The sequence below is a fragment of the Bos taurus genome, chromosome 22, assembly GCF_002263795.3.
Source record: "Bos taurus isolate L1 Dominette 01449 registration number 42190680 breed Hereford chromosome 22, ARS-UCD2.0, whole genome shotgun sequence".
Taxonomy (NCBI): domain Eukaryota; kingdom Metazoa; phylum Chordata; class Mammalia; order Artiodactyla; family Bovidae; genus Bos; species Bos taurus.
In genome coordinates, this window is record NC_037349.1 from 46,347,413 (window position 1) to 46,363,691 (window position 16,279).

The following is a 16,279-nucleotide window of genomic DNA, read 5'->3' on the forward strand; positions in this document are numbered from 1 at the left end:
TTTGGTTTCATGGAGCCAAGGAACCCATATGCAGGTCAAGTATGAGTGACGACAGAAGGTTGGAAAGCAGAGATCTTGATGTTCCCCTACAGGAGGCTTTGCGGTATTAGTCAGCGCAGTATACACGTGTAGTGACACCACTGTCCACATGAACCAATTCCAGGAATCATTTTTGATTCCAGAATACCCAGATAATAAAGCTTTGTTTTTGTCCAAAGCTCGAAACTAGGAAGAAAACATTTGAGTGTTCTTATTTTAATTTTTCTCATCAAGCATGGTACTCTGCACTGTAGCTAGACTGGAACACTTCAAAACACAAATCTAATCATACCCTCTCTTGTCAATGCAATTCAGAGCCCCCCTTGGCTCTGCAGAGGAACATTCCTAGGGCTCGGCAGGGCCCTGGACACTTGGCCCCATTAACCTTTCTATCGTCTTCACCATTAGCCCTCCCCATAAACTCAGCACTGCTGTCACTTCAGTCGTGTCCGACTCTGTGCGACCCCATAGACGGCAGCCCACCAGGCTCCCCCATCCCTGGGATTCTCCAGGCAAGAACACTGGAGTGGGTTGCCATTTCCTTCGCCAGTGCGTGAAAGTGAAGTTTCTCAGTCGTGTCTGACTCTTAGTGACCCCATGGACTACAGCCCACCAGCCTCCTCTGTCCATGGGATTTTCCAGGCAAGAGTACCGGAGTGGGGTGCCATTGCCTTCTCCACATAAACTCAGCACTGGTCAGCCCTAATTCCCTTCCTGTCCTCTGAGATGACCCATCTTTACCTTCAGGCCTTCCACCACTGGGCCTCCTGCCTGAAGTTCTCCTTTGGCATCTCCCAAATGGTGCCTATTCATCCTCTGGGCCACCTCATTCTTACTTCCTCTGGGAAGTAGCCTCTGTTGACTGATTTGGTCTAAGGTGATGATATGCCCATTCCTAAAGTTTAATTTCTTTTATTTTTGAAGCATAATTTTTCTTAGTCAATCACAGGTATTTGGTCCCCCTCTGTTGGATACAGAACTTCATAACATGTCTTGCAACTGGGAGTGATCAATTAATCAAATCCTAGCCAATAAAACACAAGAGGTAAGTTTTCTGGGCAGTTTCCATAAACTTTTTTTTCTTTCCACTAAAGGAAAACTCAGAATTCTATATCCACTGCCTTCTTTCCCTCTTGGGATGCTACTGTGGAGCTGCAGCAGCTATTTTGTAACCATGAGGTTGCAAAGGTTGACAAGGTTAAAAATGGACAGCAAGGCCCAAGGAAGACAGAGCAGGAAGACAGATCCAGTGTGGGTCCTTGTTACACTGTTGAACCACTGTACCAAACTGCAGTTGCTCTCCTTGAGGCCTCTCCATGAGATTCTGAGATATCTATATAATGAAGCAACTTTCATTCAGTTCTGTAACTTACAGCCCAAAACTTTTCAACTATGTTTTCCAGGTAAAACTTTATATTTCCAGGTAAAACTTTTCTAGGTAAAACTTTATATTTTGCCTGAAACACATTCACATATTGATTCTTGAGTTCAGTTCAGTCACTTAGTCGTGTCCGACTCTTTGCGACCCCATGAATTGCAGCACACCAGGCCTCCCTGTTTATCACCAACTCCCGGAGTTCACTCAAACTCATGTGCATCGTGTCGGTGATGCCATCCAGCCATCTCATCCTCTGTCGTCCCCTTCTCCTCCTGCCCTCAATCCCTCCCAGCATCAAAGTCTTTTCCAATGAGTCAACTCTATGCATGAGGTAGCCAAAGTGCTGGAGTTTCAGCTTTAGCATCATTCCTTCCAAAGAAATCCCAGGGATGATCTCCTTTAGAATGGACTGGTTGAATCTCCTTGCAGTCCAAGGGACTCTCAAGAGTCTTCTCCAACACCACAGTTCAAAAGCATCAATTCTTCAGGGCTCAGCCTTCTTCACAGTCCAACTCTCACATCCATACATGACCACTGGAAAAATCATAGCCTTGGCTAGACAGACCTTTGTTGGCAAAGTAATGTCTCTGCTTTTGAATATGCTATCTAGGTTGGTCATAACTTTCCTTCCAAGGAATAAGCGTCTTTTAATTCCATGGCTGCAATCACCATCTTCAGTGATTTTGAAGCCCAAAAAAATAAAGTCTGACACTGTTTCCACTGTTTCCCCATCTACTTCCCATGAAGTGATGGGACCAGATGCCATGATCTTCATTTTCTGAATGTTGAGCTTTAAGCCAACTTTTTCCCTCTCCTGTTTCACTTTCATCAAGAGGCTTTTGAGTTCCTCTTCACTATCTGCCATAAGGGTGATGTCATCTACATCTCTGAGGTTATTGATATTTCTCCCAGCAATCTTGATTCCAGCTTGTGCTTCTTCCAGTCCAGCATTTTTCATGATGTACTCTGCATATAAGTTAAATAAGCAGGGTGACAATATACAGCCTTGACGTACTCCTTTTCCTATTTGGAAACATTCTGTTGTTCCATGTCCAGTTCTAACTGTTGCTTTCTGACCTGCATATATGTTTCTCCAGAGGCAGGTCAGGTGGTCTGGTATTTCCATCTTTTGAAGAATTTTCCACAGTTTATTGTGATCCACATAGTCAAAGGATTTGGCATAGTCAATAAAGCAGAAATAGATGTTTTTCTGGAATTCTCTTGCTTTTTCCATGATCCAGCAGATGTTGTCAATTTGATCTCTGGTTCCTCTGCCTTTTCTAAAACCAGCTTGAACATCTGGAAGTTCATGGTTCACATATTGCTGAAGACTGGCTTGGAGAATTTTGAGCATTACTTTACTAGCATGTGAGATGAGGCATGAGTCAGAACTCTTGGGTCCAAGTCCTGACTCAGTCATACACTAATTGTGTAGCCTTGGGGAAGTCACTAAACATCTCTGATCCCAGATTCTTATGTATAAGGTGCTAATTCACCTTCTGTTAACCCTCCACAGGCCCCTGTGAAGATCCAACAATGCAAAATACCTGAAATTGCTTTGGTATGTAAAGGCCTGAATATGTGGGGGGCCGCAGTGGGGGCTTACAAGTAAAGAAGACCAAGAAGTTCTTGCCCTCATCAAGGAGGAACATGTGCAGTAATCAAAACCATGCTCACTGTCACTGTACAAGTCGTGGCCACAATGGAGGAATCTGCTCTTCTGAACCCCTGCCAGCTTGTTAGTGGCATCATCCAAGCTTGCAGTTAACTAATTTCCCTTGACTGCATCAGGACAAAACTATGCTGAGCAATCTGGACTGTATCACCAAAGGGAGCTGGGCTCAGCTGTCCGTGTGAAGGGACAGCACACACCAGGCGGCTGTGCCAAAGAGGCCCATGGGCTGTGCATGATCATCATGCTACCCAGCACTCCTCCAGAGGGGGACACCAAGAGCACCCTGTGTATAGAGCTGCTCCCAGGCTCCCAGCAGCTCTCCATTTGGAAAACTTTCCATTTCTACATTTTAATGGATGTCCCCTATATTTCTACTTTGTGAAACAGTGATGTGAGATGGCCGAGTCGATTTACGATAAAGATCTGGTCACCTCCACTCCTAAGGTACAACGGCTTCCTTCAGTTCTCCATCATCTCTACTTAAACAATTAGATATCAGTGGTCTTATAGAAAAGGATGCAATGCACATAATCATTGCCTGCATGCATACTAAGTGGTTTCGCTTGTGCCTGACTCTATGTGACCCCATGGACTGTAGACCTCCAGGCTCCTCTGCTCATGGGATTTTCCAGGTAAGAATACTGGAGTGGGTTGCTATGCCCTCCTCCAGAGGATCTTCCCACCCAGAGATTGAACCTGCGTTTTCTGCGACTCCTGCATTGCAGGCAGATCCTTTACCACTGAGCCACTGAATAAGCCCATATAATCATTAGCCAGATGCAATAATGTTCAGCCATTTGCTCTGGCTCCCTCCCATGACTAGGAGTGAACTCTAGGGAGGCACTCAGCCACCTCCCTTTCTCCTCAAACTTTTTAGTCTTTCCTCCAAGTTTCTGGAAAATGGAAGGAGTCTCTTAGCAGGATAGGATAGAGTCAAGGCAGCCCAGAGATGGTCCAGCCAGCCCACTAATCACATGGTGAGAAGATGGACAAAGAATGTTCACTCTTTAAAGAGCTTAGAATCTGCCACACAGATGCAAGGTATCAGTCGCTGTCAGTTTCCTTCTTCCTTTTGCCTGCCGGGTTGGCTCTTCTCTGATTGACACAAGGGTAGAGCGTAGAGCTAAGCAACTGGGGCAAACAGGGTGGGTTCAAATCCAGGCTCAGACACACACCAGCTAGGTGATCTTCACTAAAGCATCTCTGCTCTTTTAGTCAGTGTTCATATCAGGGGAATGGGGATTGTTACCAACTTCTCTCATGAACTTACTGTGAGGATGAAATGAGATGGTTCAGTGAAGAGTCAACACAGAACTCTCATGGAAGAAAGAGAAAGAAAGTGTGTGGGTGCATGAGATGAAGAAAGACAGAAAATATATATGTGACTGTGCTGTGTGCTTCATAGAAGACTGACAGATAGACTATATAGGAGGTGGCAAGTAGGAAAGAGGTGGGGCAATGACCATGACCTACTCTTGGAAACAGGGCTCACATGCCCCTGCCCTCTCCAGAGAGCACAGACACTGTATTTGGTGGAAAGAAGTACTGCTCCACACCCACAGGTGACTCAAAACACTTGAGACAGAAACCACCACATTGTGCAGCTGCACGCTGCCCCACTCCTTGCCAAACTCTGAACCCTCCCTGAACCTGGGTCTTTGGCAGACAGGGAGCCAAGACAGTGCTGGGGGCCTACTGCCAAATCCCCTCGTAGGAAGGTATCTGCCATGAAATCCTTCATTCGTTTCCCTCCTGAATAAGCATTTGCCATGTGTCACAGATATCAAACACTGGCTAAATTTGCCCATGATCATTACTGTGGGGTAATCATGGAAACACTTCCTCTTACTTTTATTAGTAAAAGAACATGCTCAATAATATATACTTTTCCTTTTCACCATAAAAGGTACTTATCTGTGATGTCATAACTAAGTAAGTGTTAGTTGCTCAGTCGTGTCCGACTCTTTGCGACCCCATGGACCTGTCAGGCTTCTTTGTCCATGGGATTCTCCAGGCAAGAATACTGGAATGGGTTGCCATTCCCTTATCCAGGGGATCTTCCTGACCCAGGAATAGAACCCAGATCTCCTGCACCACAGGCAGATTCTTTACCATCTGAGCTACCAGGAAAGTGCCCATGGTCCACTCAAAAAAAAAGGCAGGGGGCGGGGAGGGTTGCTCAAAAGAAACCCATGTTATTCTTCATATGTCAGGCTACAACCCACTACTTTCTCTTCAGGCCAACCACCAAACTCTATACTCTGGCAGCAAGGTATACATCACTATCTGCCTTTTCTTTCCTTTTTACCAATCTCTGGAAGTACTCCCAAATCTCTCATTTTAAGGACACAGCAAAATCCTCAATGGGAATTTTAATGATGATGTAAAAGTGGAAAGCCAAGTTTCATTCAATGAATGGCCAGAACTCTGGGGAGAAGAATCTAAAAACAAAGAATAAATGGGTTGGGTTCACCAGCTAAGATTCATGGAAGCTTTAGCATTGGTGCAGAATCGTGTCACATGCTGGCTTGTGTAAATTTCAGCCCAGAGACTGGAGAGCAAAGGGCAGGTTACTGTGGGCTCTGCATGATACCGGGGATTCAAAATCCTGCTTAACGTTGGAAGCTGGAGATGATCAGTGAAAGCAATGCATCTCTCAGGCCTAACAGAACAAGATGATCAGCTGCCTATAAAAGAGACTGAGGAAAGGCCTCATGAAGAAGAGAGAGACTTTAGGGAACATGTGGACACGTCACCCTGCAGCTCAGACTTCTTTCCTCTCTTCAGCAGATGTACTAGTTCCTTTACCTGGCTGAACACATAGATTGATCTGGACCGGCCCTCTCAACCCAGTACCATTCTTTTCCGCATCACCCCCACTCACCAGTTCTCTCTGCTTCCCACATTCACCCCTAGTCCACTACATCCAGTCACTGAACTCCTTGCAGCCAAGCCAGCCAGGTCTATACTTCCTGCGGGTGGGAGAGGATTTATTACAATTTCAAAACAGCACTTTCCTCCTCAATTGTTTGCTATTTTTCCTGCCCTATCTCACTGCATACTCCTGGTTAATGCCCATCTGTCTTTACGTGTTCACTTCATCATCGCTTATTCCAAGAAGCCACCACTGAGTCCTAGCTGGCTGCATGGCCCAGCTCTGTGCGCTCTCAGCCTCCACACTATCCTGCCCTTTTCTGAGACTGCTCTGTCTACACTCGACTGCGAGCACCTTCTTTCTTCCTGGTTGCGTCCATAGCCAACACATACAAACCCCAAACCTTTAAAGCTCATGTGGGAAGAAAACCTGTCTTCCTTACCTACAAAAGCAGTCCCAGTACTTAACTCATAGCACTCAATAGCATTTGCTGAATAAATAAATAACCAGAACAAAGAAATGAAAGGCAAAATTAAAGATTCCCGATGGAAAAGATTAGAAACAAAGCCTAAAGAAGAAAAAAAGTTGACACAAAGACAAAAAAATAAATAAAATAATACGATGAGAATCTCTAGCCTCTTCAAAAAACAGATGATAAAATGCAAAGGAAGTAAATCGGTACATTTTAGAGAATCCTAAGTGGCAGAAAACAAAAACCAAAAAAGGATAGAGTTAAAATACTGGTATGATTATACAATGCAAGAAAGTGATGCAGAACTGCTGGAACTCTATTAAATACTTTATGGCTTTATTGATGCACTTTTGATTAAATAACCTTTAGAATGAAAATGTGTAGAGATTATGTAATGAAGCAGATGAACCCACAATATTTTCACCAACACAAGGCATCCCAGGGATCTTTTGCATTACAAAAGCTTCTTGTGTAATTTGAAACACAACTGGACATAATTAGCAATACAGAACAAATGAGCACCGAAAGAAAATACCATCCTTATACTTTTAATACGGAATCGATTACTTTAAAAAGCAAATCCACAGCAGGCAAAGCACTGGAGAAACAGCTCTGAAGAAAATCTGCAAATTAAAACCAGGGCACCAGAAAGTTCTGAGTTGAACTAACAAATGACGCTCTTCCCTATTCAACTCTGCACAAACACAGCCTACAGGAGGCATTTAAATTGATTTAACAATATCAGCCCAGTTAATACTGTGTTCATTTAATGCATGGCTTAGGCTTCTGTAAAATCATTTTTCAAATTTCAGCATGGAACAGAATTAGCACTCTTATTTTTATGATAATATTGTTAATTTAATGCATGGCTTGGAGTTAGACTTCAAAGTGAATCAGAAAAATACGGCTTTTCTCTTGTCAGAAACATCTCTCTTCATGCATCAGTGGTTTGACCTTAAATTTTAACTTCAACTGCACAAAATCACTCTCATATTTCAACAATTTTTTCATAATTTAATCATTTAGTTCATTGATCTTAGATTTTGCAATATCCTGCTCAGGAAAACTAAAACAAGTTTTAGCATTATCTTTTCATTTTTATTCTCTGGAAAGATCTGGAAAGAAATTTTCAGTATAACATATAAGATGCACTTAGCAATGAAGGTAATATAAACATGCAAATATGTAAAATGGCTGGAATGGGCAAGGAAAATCTTTTCCACTATTTAAATTCCCTTCCTTCCTTCCCCATTATGGCACTGAAAATCAAATGGCAAGGATGAATTAGAATTGTACAACCAAAATGCCTACAAAGTACAAAAGCTTCCAACATTATTAAGATTGTATTTTTTACTTTCTCCCCAGAGGTTAGTGACACTGTACAGGAGACAGTGATCAAGACCATCCCTAAGGAAAAGAAATACAAAAAGGCAAAACGGCTGTCTGAGGAGGCCTTACAAATAGCTATAAATAGAAGAGAAGTGAAAAGCAAAGGCGAAAGCAAAGATATACCCATTTGAATGCAGAGTTCCAAAGAATACCAAGGAGAGATAAGGAAGCCTTCCTCAGTGATCAATGCAAAGAAATAGAGGAAAACAGTAGAATGGGAAAGACTAGAGACCTCTTCAAGAAAATTAGAGATACCAAGGAACATTTCATGCAAAGATGGGCTCGACAAAGGACAGAAATGGTATGGACCTAACAGAAGCAGAAGATATTAAGAAGAGGTGGCAAGAATACACAGAAGAACTGTACAAAATAGATCTTCATGACCCAGATCATCACGATGGTGTGATCACCAACCTAGAGCCAGACATCCTGGAATGTGAAGTCAAGTGGGCCTTAGGAAGCATCACTATGAACAAAGCTAGTGGAGGTGATGGAATTCCAGTTGAGCTATTTCAAATCCTAAAAGATGATGCCATGAAAGTGTTGCCCTCAATATGCCAGCAAATTTGGAAAACTCGGCCGTGGCCACAGGACTGGAAAAGGTCAGTTTTCATTCCAATCCCAAAGAAAGGCAATGCCAAAGAATGCTCAAACTACTGCACAATTGCCCTCATCTCACATGTTAGTAAAGTAATGCTCAAAATTCTCCAAGCCAGGCTTCAACAGTACATGAACTGTGAACTTCCAGATGTTCAAGCTGGATTTAGAAAAGGCAGAGGAACCAGAGATAAAATTGCCAACATCCATTGGATCCTTGCAAAAGCAAGAAAGTTCCAGAAAAATATCTTCTACTGCTTTATTGACTATGTCTAAGCCTTTGACTGTGTGGATCACAACAAACTGTGGAAAATTCTTCAAGAGATGGGAATATCAAACCACCTGATCTGCCTCTTGAGAAATCTGTATGCAGGTCAGGAAGCAACAGTTGGAACTGGACATGGAATAACAGACTGGTTTCAAATAGGGAAAAGAGCACATCAAGGCTGTATATTGTCACCCTGTTTATTTAACTTATATGCAGAGTACATCATGAGAAACGCTGGACTGGAAGAAGCACAAGCTGGAATCAAGATTTCTGGGAGAAACATCAATAACCTCAGATATGCAGATGACACCACCCTTATGGCAGAAATTGAAGAGGAACTAAAAAGCCTCTTGATGAATTGAAAGAGGAGAGTGAAAAAGTTGGCTTAAAGCTCAACATTGAAACATGTAAAATATCATGTATGAAACGAGATGCCAGTCCAGGTTCAATGCACGATACTGGATGCTTGGGGCTAGTGCACTGGGACGACCCAGAGGGATGGTATGGGGAGGGAGGAGGGAGGAGGGTTCAGGATGGGGAACACATGTATACCTGTGGTGGATTCATTTTGATATTTGGCAAAACTAATACAATTATGTAAAGTTTAAAAATAAAATAAAATTAATTAAAAAAAAAAAAAAAGCTAAACATTCAGAAAACAAAGATCATGGCATCTGGTCCCATCACTTCATGGCAAATAGATGGGGAAATAGTGGAAACAGTGACAGACTTTATCTTCTTGGGCTCCAAAATCACTGCAGATGGTGACTGCAGCCATGAAATTAAAAGACACTTGCTCCATGGATGAAAAGTTATGACCAACCTAGACAGCATATTAAAAAACAGAGACATTACCTTGCGAACAAAGGTCCGTCTAGTCAAGGCTATGGTTTTTCCAATAGTCATGTATGGATGTGAAAGATGGACTGTAAGGAAAGCTGAGCACCAAAGAACTGATGCTTTTGAACTGTGGTGTTGGAGAAGACTCTTGAGAGTCTCTTGGACTGCAAGGAGATCCAACCAGTCCATCCTAAAGGAGATCAGTCCTGGGTGTTCATTGGAAGGACTGATGCTGAAGCTGAAACTTCAATACTTTGGCCACTTGATGCAAAGAGCTGACTTACTGGAAAAGACCCTGATGTTGGGAAAGATTGAGGGCAGGAGGAGAAGGGCACGACAGAGGATGAGACGGTTGGATGGCATCACCAACTCAATGAACATGAGTTTGAGTAAATTCCGGGAGTTGGCGATAGACAGGGAGGCCTGGCATGCTGCAGTCCATGGGGTCTCAAAGAGTGGGACATGACTGATCAATTGAACTGAACTGAACTGAACTGAAAACACTGAAATGTCTTCTCAAACATCTACCCAGCAAGCAAGAGAAAACTGACAGTGTAATGAAGGGTGAAATGATAATGTCCCCTCCCGTAAATGGAATCCAGTCAACAAGAACAATGCAGTCAAACAGATTTGCAGGGCATCCTGGTGGATTTTCAAATATCACAGCCCCCTATACTCATAAGAGCCTGCAATGCGTCTTCCTCTAGACAGCCAAAGACCACTTTAGACAGACAAAGGAAAAACATACCACATATTCCTAGAGCAATTCTGCCACTGTAAAAACTGGAAAAGGAGATAGAGGAATAAACCACCACACAATTTGTCAAGGTAAAACTGGTGAAACACATTTAGGGTTGGAAGAGGTGATTTAAGGACATGCAAATGAAGACTTGCCAATTACAAATCTAGTGATTAGGACCCTCAAAATACTGTTGTTATGGACTGAATGTTTGTGTCCTCCACTTAATTCATATTTTGAAGCCCTTAATCCACAGTGTGATGGTATTTGAAGATGGGACTGGTGGGAGATATTATTATGGCCATATATAATATATAATTACAGTTAGATGAGGTCAGGAAGGTAGGACTCTTGTGGTGGTACTATGCCCTGATAACAGAAGACATGAGAGAGCTTGCCCTCTTTCTCTTTCTGCATAAGCATAGGGAGAAAAGGCCATAATGTGCAGACCAGAAAGTGGCTATGTGCAAGCAAGGAAGAGAATTTTCATCAGAAACTAAGTCCTGCCAGACCTTGATTTTAAACTTTCCAGCCTCTGTAACTAGGAGAAAATAAATTAATGTTGTTTAAGCCACTCAATATTTGGTATTTAGTTATATCAGATGGAGCTGACAATACAATTTCTAAGTATGTAAATATTATACCCTACTTAGTGGATATTCTGATAATTCCTAATTCTGTGCAGACTGTCCTTCAGTGTAGCAATTTAACTTACAGAGTTTATTCAACAGAAGCATAGCCAGTCTTACAAAAATATATTCACGAGTCCATGGATTGTAGCACTCTAATGTAGAAAAGAGATTACAAAGGTGGACTGGTTAAAAAATTAAGGCAAACTATAGAGGATGGGACTCTGTTCTGCAGATACACTTGATATAATATGAGTATAGAAGCAAGTTGCTGAATATTCTGTAAAAAAGGATTCGATTTTTGTGGGGAAAATATGTGTTCATATAGATAGAAAAATTTGAAAGAATATGTGCCAAAGGAAAGGGAATGGGAACATTACAGAGTTGTTTAAAATTTTTATATATGTTGCCTACATTAAAAGCAATCAGTATGTTAAGAGTTACTACTAATTAGTGGTTCTTTTTATGACCTCAGGCTTTTAAAATTAATTTGAACATATTTGATCCATCCCCTTATCCATTAAGGGAGCAGAGTTCATGATTTTACTATAGAGTCTTCAAATAAAAAAGGTCAGAGAATCCTTATAGATGTCAAAATAATTATGTAAATAGTCTTGAAGCTGATCATTTATGTTGAAAACTAATAAACAGATGTACAGTGAGGGTTAATGGGCCCTCTAATGGGTTTCTTTATATAAGCGACCAATTTGGGGTAAAAAAAAATAATTTTTTTCCTTAACTGTTCTATAATAACTGGCATGTCTACTTTTAACTGTCTTAATCATCCTCTCTTCATTATTGAGCTGACACTGTTTGTATATCTTAATGAACTTACAGAGATTATTTCAATCGATTGGTTTTGTTAACAGAACAATAAATCCTGACTGATAAAGGATTCACAATGTAATTAGTTAGCTCTTCTTATTATGCAAATTTCTGATACTTCTGTAATGAGTAATTAAAGATTAATAAGAAAGATAGTCTCAAATTAGCTGCTTCTTATCTGTAAATGCTTCAGGATGTGTGAGGATCAGGCCAAGTTTGCATATTCATAATGAGACTGGTAACCAAAGTAACTTTTCTTGATTTGGAACCCCAACTGCTGCTGCTAAGTCACTTCAGTCGTGTCCAACTCTCTGTGACCCCATAGACGTCAACCCACCAGGCTCTCCTGCCCCTGGGATTCTCCAGGCAAGAACACTGGAGTGGGTTGCCATTTCCTTCTCCAATGCATGAAAGTGAAAAAGTGAAAGTGAAGTTGCTCAGTTGTGTCCGACTCTTAGCGACCCCATGGACTGCAGCCTACCGGGCTCCTCCATCCATGGGATTTTCCAGGCAAGAGTACTGGAGTGGGGTGCCATTGCCTTCTCCGTGGAACCCCAAAGTTCCATCTAAAAAATCTTCAAAGAGCTATGCCTGAGGCCATACAGTTTCACAGTAAGATGGCTGAGTGGTTCAACAACATTGGCTTCATTTCTGCTCAGGAAAGAGGATGTGGGGTACCTGGACAGTTTTTGAGTCCTCACTGTGTCATTTTCTGGTACCTCTGTCTCCACATCAAGCAATACAGAATTGGGGTGAAGATCCAATAACATCATCTACATGGGGACACTTAGCAGTGGTACTCCATGGAAAGAAAATGCTGATATAACTCACTCAACAAGGATTTAAACTACTATTTGCCAGGTACTGTTCTAGGCACTAGGGACAGTTCAGTGAATAAATGAGACTAACCTCTGGTCCCATGGAATTTATTGTTCTCTTTGTTTTCCTTTCGCTTTTCAGGGTTTTTTAAAAGCTGAAGCTATTAAATCATGGTGCCCTGTTGTTGTGCCTTTCTGCTCCAAGCCTCGTCAGAAGCAGGCAGGACACTAATCAGGCAATCCCTTCTGCAAGCTCAGAGTCACTTCAACACCTGTGCCCTCTGGCCAGCAAATAAAAGTGGATGTCATGCCCATGCAGAAGACTGCCCAGAAACAGGGTTCCATGATGACACACTCTGCTCAGGGGCCCAGAGAAGCCACACAGACACAGCATTAGTACTCTTGGGAGCGTGTCCTCGTGGCTCACTCTTCAGATAGCAGCCCTTCTTTAGTACCCCACCACTGGCTTCCTGCACCAGTGCAGGTTATGTTGGCAGGGACCCTGTGGGCAATGAGACTGCACCTGCCACAGCTACAGGCTGAGGTGCAGACTCACGAGGTTCATCCCAAGACATGCCATGTGTGTGCCACAATTAGGGTTCAAAACTAAGTCCCAACTCTGAAGCCAAGCTCTGTGCCCCTCACCACACTGCCCCCAAGCCTGCTGCATCCACTCCGTGTCCCAGAGAGAGATGATTCAGCAAAGCACAGGTGCCCACCACACAGGAGCTCCTAGCTAAGTATTCAAGTAAAAGAATCAGGCGCATGTGGCTGTCATCTTTGGAAAAGAGTTGGAGGGAAATAAGGGGTGCATTTATATGGCCCTTAAAAAGACTCATACCAGAGAACTGAGAAGAGGAAAAAGAACTGGAGATGGACTCCTGAATCAGTGCTCCTGCCCAGCCAGCATGTTCCTAACTGGGCTTGCTTCCCAGATCTCTCACTTTTCAGCTCTGTGACCTCTACCAAGATACAGACACACTCTCAATCCCTGCAATTTCACCTGAGAAAATGTCAAAACCACCCCCTACTCCTAGAGCCCCTGTGAGGAATGAGGATAATGCAAATATGAAACGTAAGCAAATGGCACACAGTAGGCACTTAATAAGTACCGTTTTTGTTTCTGAAGCTAGGATGGAGTACTCTCTGAGCCTTACCCTGCTCTCTACATTTTCAATATCTTATCATCATGATTGCTATCACTGTCATCACACAAACCTAGCTTAAAATTAATTTCCACATAAGAAAATCTAGTAGTTTAAAGAAAATCTCACTAAGTCTAATTCCCTAAGGTTCTAAACGGTTTGGTTCCCAAATCCAGTGCTGCTCTTCCAGATGACAAAGCCTGAGTGCCAGGTGAGAAAAAATGTGCCCAACTGCTTTCCCAGACCCCGAAACCCCTCCAATATCCTGATTCAGGGAACTCACACGGGACTATCGGGCTCTCGTCCTAGGGCATCTAATGTTGTGTATACAAAAGCAAGGAGAATGTTAACTGCTTGCTGCTAAAAGATCAAGTGAACTTAAAGTGCAAAGAAAGCACAAAACAGCTGCACTCACAGCAATTATGTTGAAGAAGTCGTCATCCCCCAGCGTATCCAAAATAGACGAGACTGTTTGCTTTGCGATCGTCATGCGGAGCCCTTTCATGCTGCCACTGACATCCACTAAAATGACCACGTCTTTTGGAGAAGTCGCTGCCTGGATGTACCTGTGTCCGAGGAAAATTAAGCAAAGATCAATTCTGAATCTCTCTGCAAATTTTCTCTTTTAAAAAATAACTAAGAGGTTTGACCATTTCCTACCACTTTCGGTTCCTGCAGTCAAAGGCAATGACTCCATTCTCATCTGGTTCCCATTTAATCCCTAGAAGAAAAATGGAGTTATGAGAAACCCAGAAACTTCAAATATTTATTCATAGCATTTCAAGGCTGTTCTGCTCTGCTGATTGAATGAACAGGGTGAAAAATCACATGCAAAGACCAACCCTGGGGCTCATCACATGCTCCATCACCAGCTCTGGGAAGGTGCTTTAGGGTTGGAACACGGCCTCAGCCCAACTGCTCCAGGATCTGCTAGAGAGTGGTGACATCTTTAGTAACCCGCTGCCCATCAAGAAAGGACATGGCTGCAGTTCCTTCCTAAGGCTAGTTAAAGTTTGCCAAGGCCACATCTCACTGTCCTACAAGTTGCTGGACCTGGCTGCATCATTTGTAGATCTCTGGGCAGAGTCATGCCCTGTTCCTGGACCCAGACAGGTAATGCCTAGAGCATGGTGGGGGCGGAGGCATTAGAAAGTACTCGGTATGTTTCCATCTCAGACTATACACAGTCTGTTCTCTTGTGAGCCCTGTTTTGGCTTGGCTTCCTACACTGAAATGAAATAAAATGGCCCTAATTATGCTGCATAATAGAAGTTGAATTTCAGTCTTTGAAGCCTGGAGGGTTTTCCCCTTACATAAAATGGAATCCAACATCCTTAGCCCTGTGGCTTGCAGACTGGTCGGGATACATCCAAACTTCACATTCTCTATTTAAAACTTAGTTTTTAAGAATAAACTTTCATTTAAAAAGAAAAGTGTTTGCTGCCTAAAAGTAAGATAGAAAATCCTTGTTTTCAACCATCGGTGTTACTCAGGGATGGAGGATTTTGCAGTTGAGAAAATAAACACATAAAAATAATTTTCACAGGAGAAAGGCCTGAGACTGTAGTATTGAGATTCTCCTTTCCAATTAATAAGTGCCAGTTCTCTGGACTACATTGGGCTGATAATAGGTAGGTGCGTAAGATAACACTGCTAAATCATTTCAGAAATAACTATGAGATAGAAGTTTGTAAACTGAAGAGTCATTTTATTCTATTCTCCTTGTATCTACATCTCCCTCCCACAAATGGACCTAATTTAAAGATTCTCTGTAACAAATCAGAAAACAGAAGAGAAGCCACTGCCAAAGGAAGGTTATTAGGTAATGAAGATAAAATAAAAGTGACATGATATTGTACACTAAAGGAGAAGAATATAGTTTATTTTAAAAACATCTGACATACTGCATTTGTATAAAGCCAAGTATAGCTAGGTTGACAGTCTTGACACTTAAAATGAAATTATATCCATAGTGAGGCTAAGTATTACTCCAATGTATAACTCCACCAAGAACTGGCTTGAGTCCAAATAAAAAGAATTATTTTTAATGTGTTGACCCATAGTCGACATTCAGTGGACATTCCTGGACTTGAACTGTGGCCAGTGTTCTGAGGCCATAACCCTACCTGCTCATCCTCCACCTCACCCTCCTCTGCCACCCTTCCTTCATCACAGCCTCATCACTATGTGCTCCGCTGGAGAAGAAACAGGCAATTCTGTTTTACTGTCCCAGCATTCAGGCCAGGGCCTAGGGGAAGTAATTAGTGATACTCTATATTCTCCTTTTGGATTGAGATCCTGTCTCAGAAAATGGGCTTGTAACTCCACACAGGCAATGCTGAAATTGGTGCTTTTCAAAAAGGCTCTAGGGAAGAATCTTTCCTTGCCTCTTCTTAGCTTCTGGCAGATCCCAGTAACACTTGGTGTTCTCTGACTTGTAGCTGCATAATTCCAATTTCTTCTTCTGTCTTCACATGGCCGTCTTCTCTCTGTGTCTGTGTGCCCTCCTCTCTCATAGGGACACTTGCCACATGGGATTTAATGCTTATCCAATAGGATCACTTCCCAACTATATTAGATCTGCAAAGAT

General features: G+C 42.4%; 1 protein-coding gene across 6 annotated transcripts in view; it reads right to left on the reverse strand.

The window, feature by feature from the left end:
- CACNA2D3 (calcium voltage-gated channel auxiliary subunit alpha2delta 3) overlaps positions 1 to 16,279 on the reverse strand; it is a 900,236-nt gene that overhangs the window by 429,124 nt on the left and 454,833 nt on the right. For all 6 annotated transcript variants that reach the window (XM_059879667.1, XM_059879666.1, XM_059879665.1 and 3 more), the window contains 2 exons: positions 14,350 to 14,410; positions 14,105 to 14,255 (listed from right to left, as the gene is read on the reverse strand). In XM_059879667.1, coding sequence (XP_059735650.1) covers positions 14,105 to 14,255; positions 14,350 to 14,410 — 212 coding nt within the window. The remainder of the gene's footprint in view (positions 1 to 14,104; positions 14,256 to 14,349; positions 14,411 to 16,279) is intronic.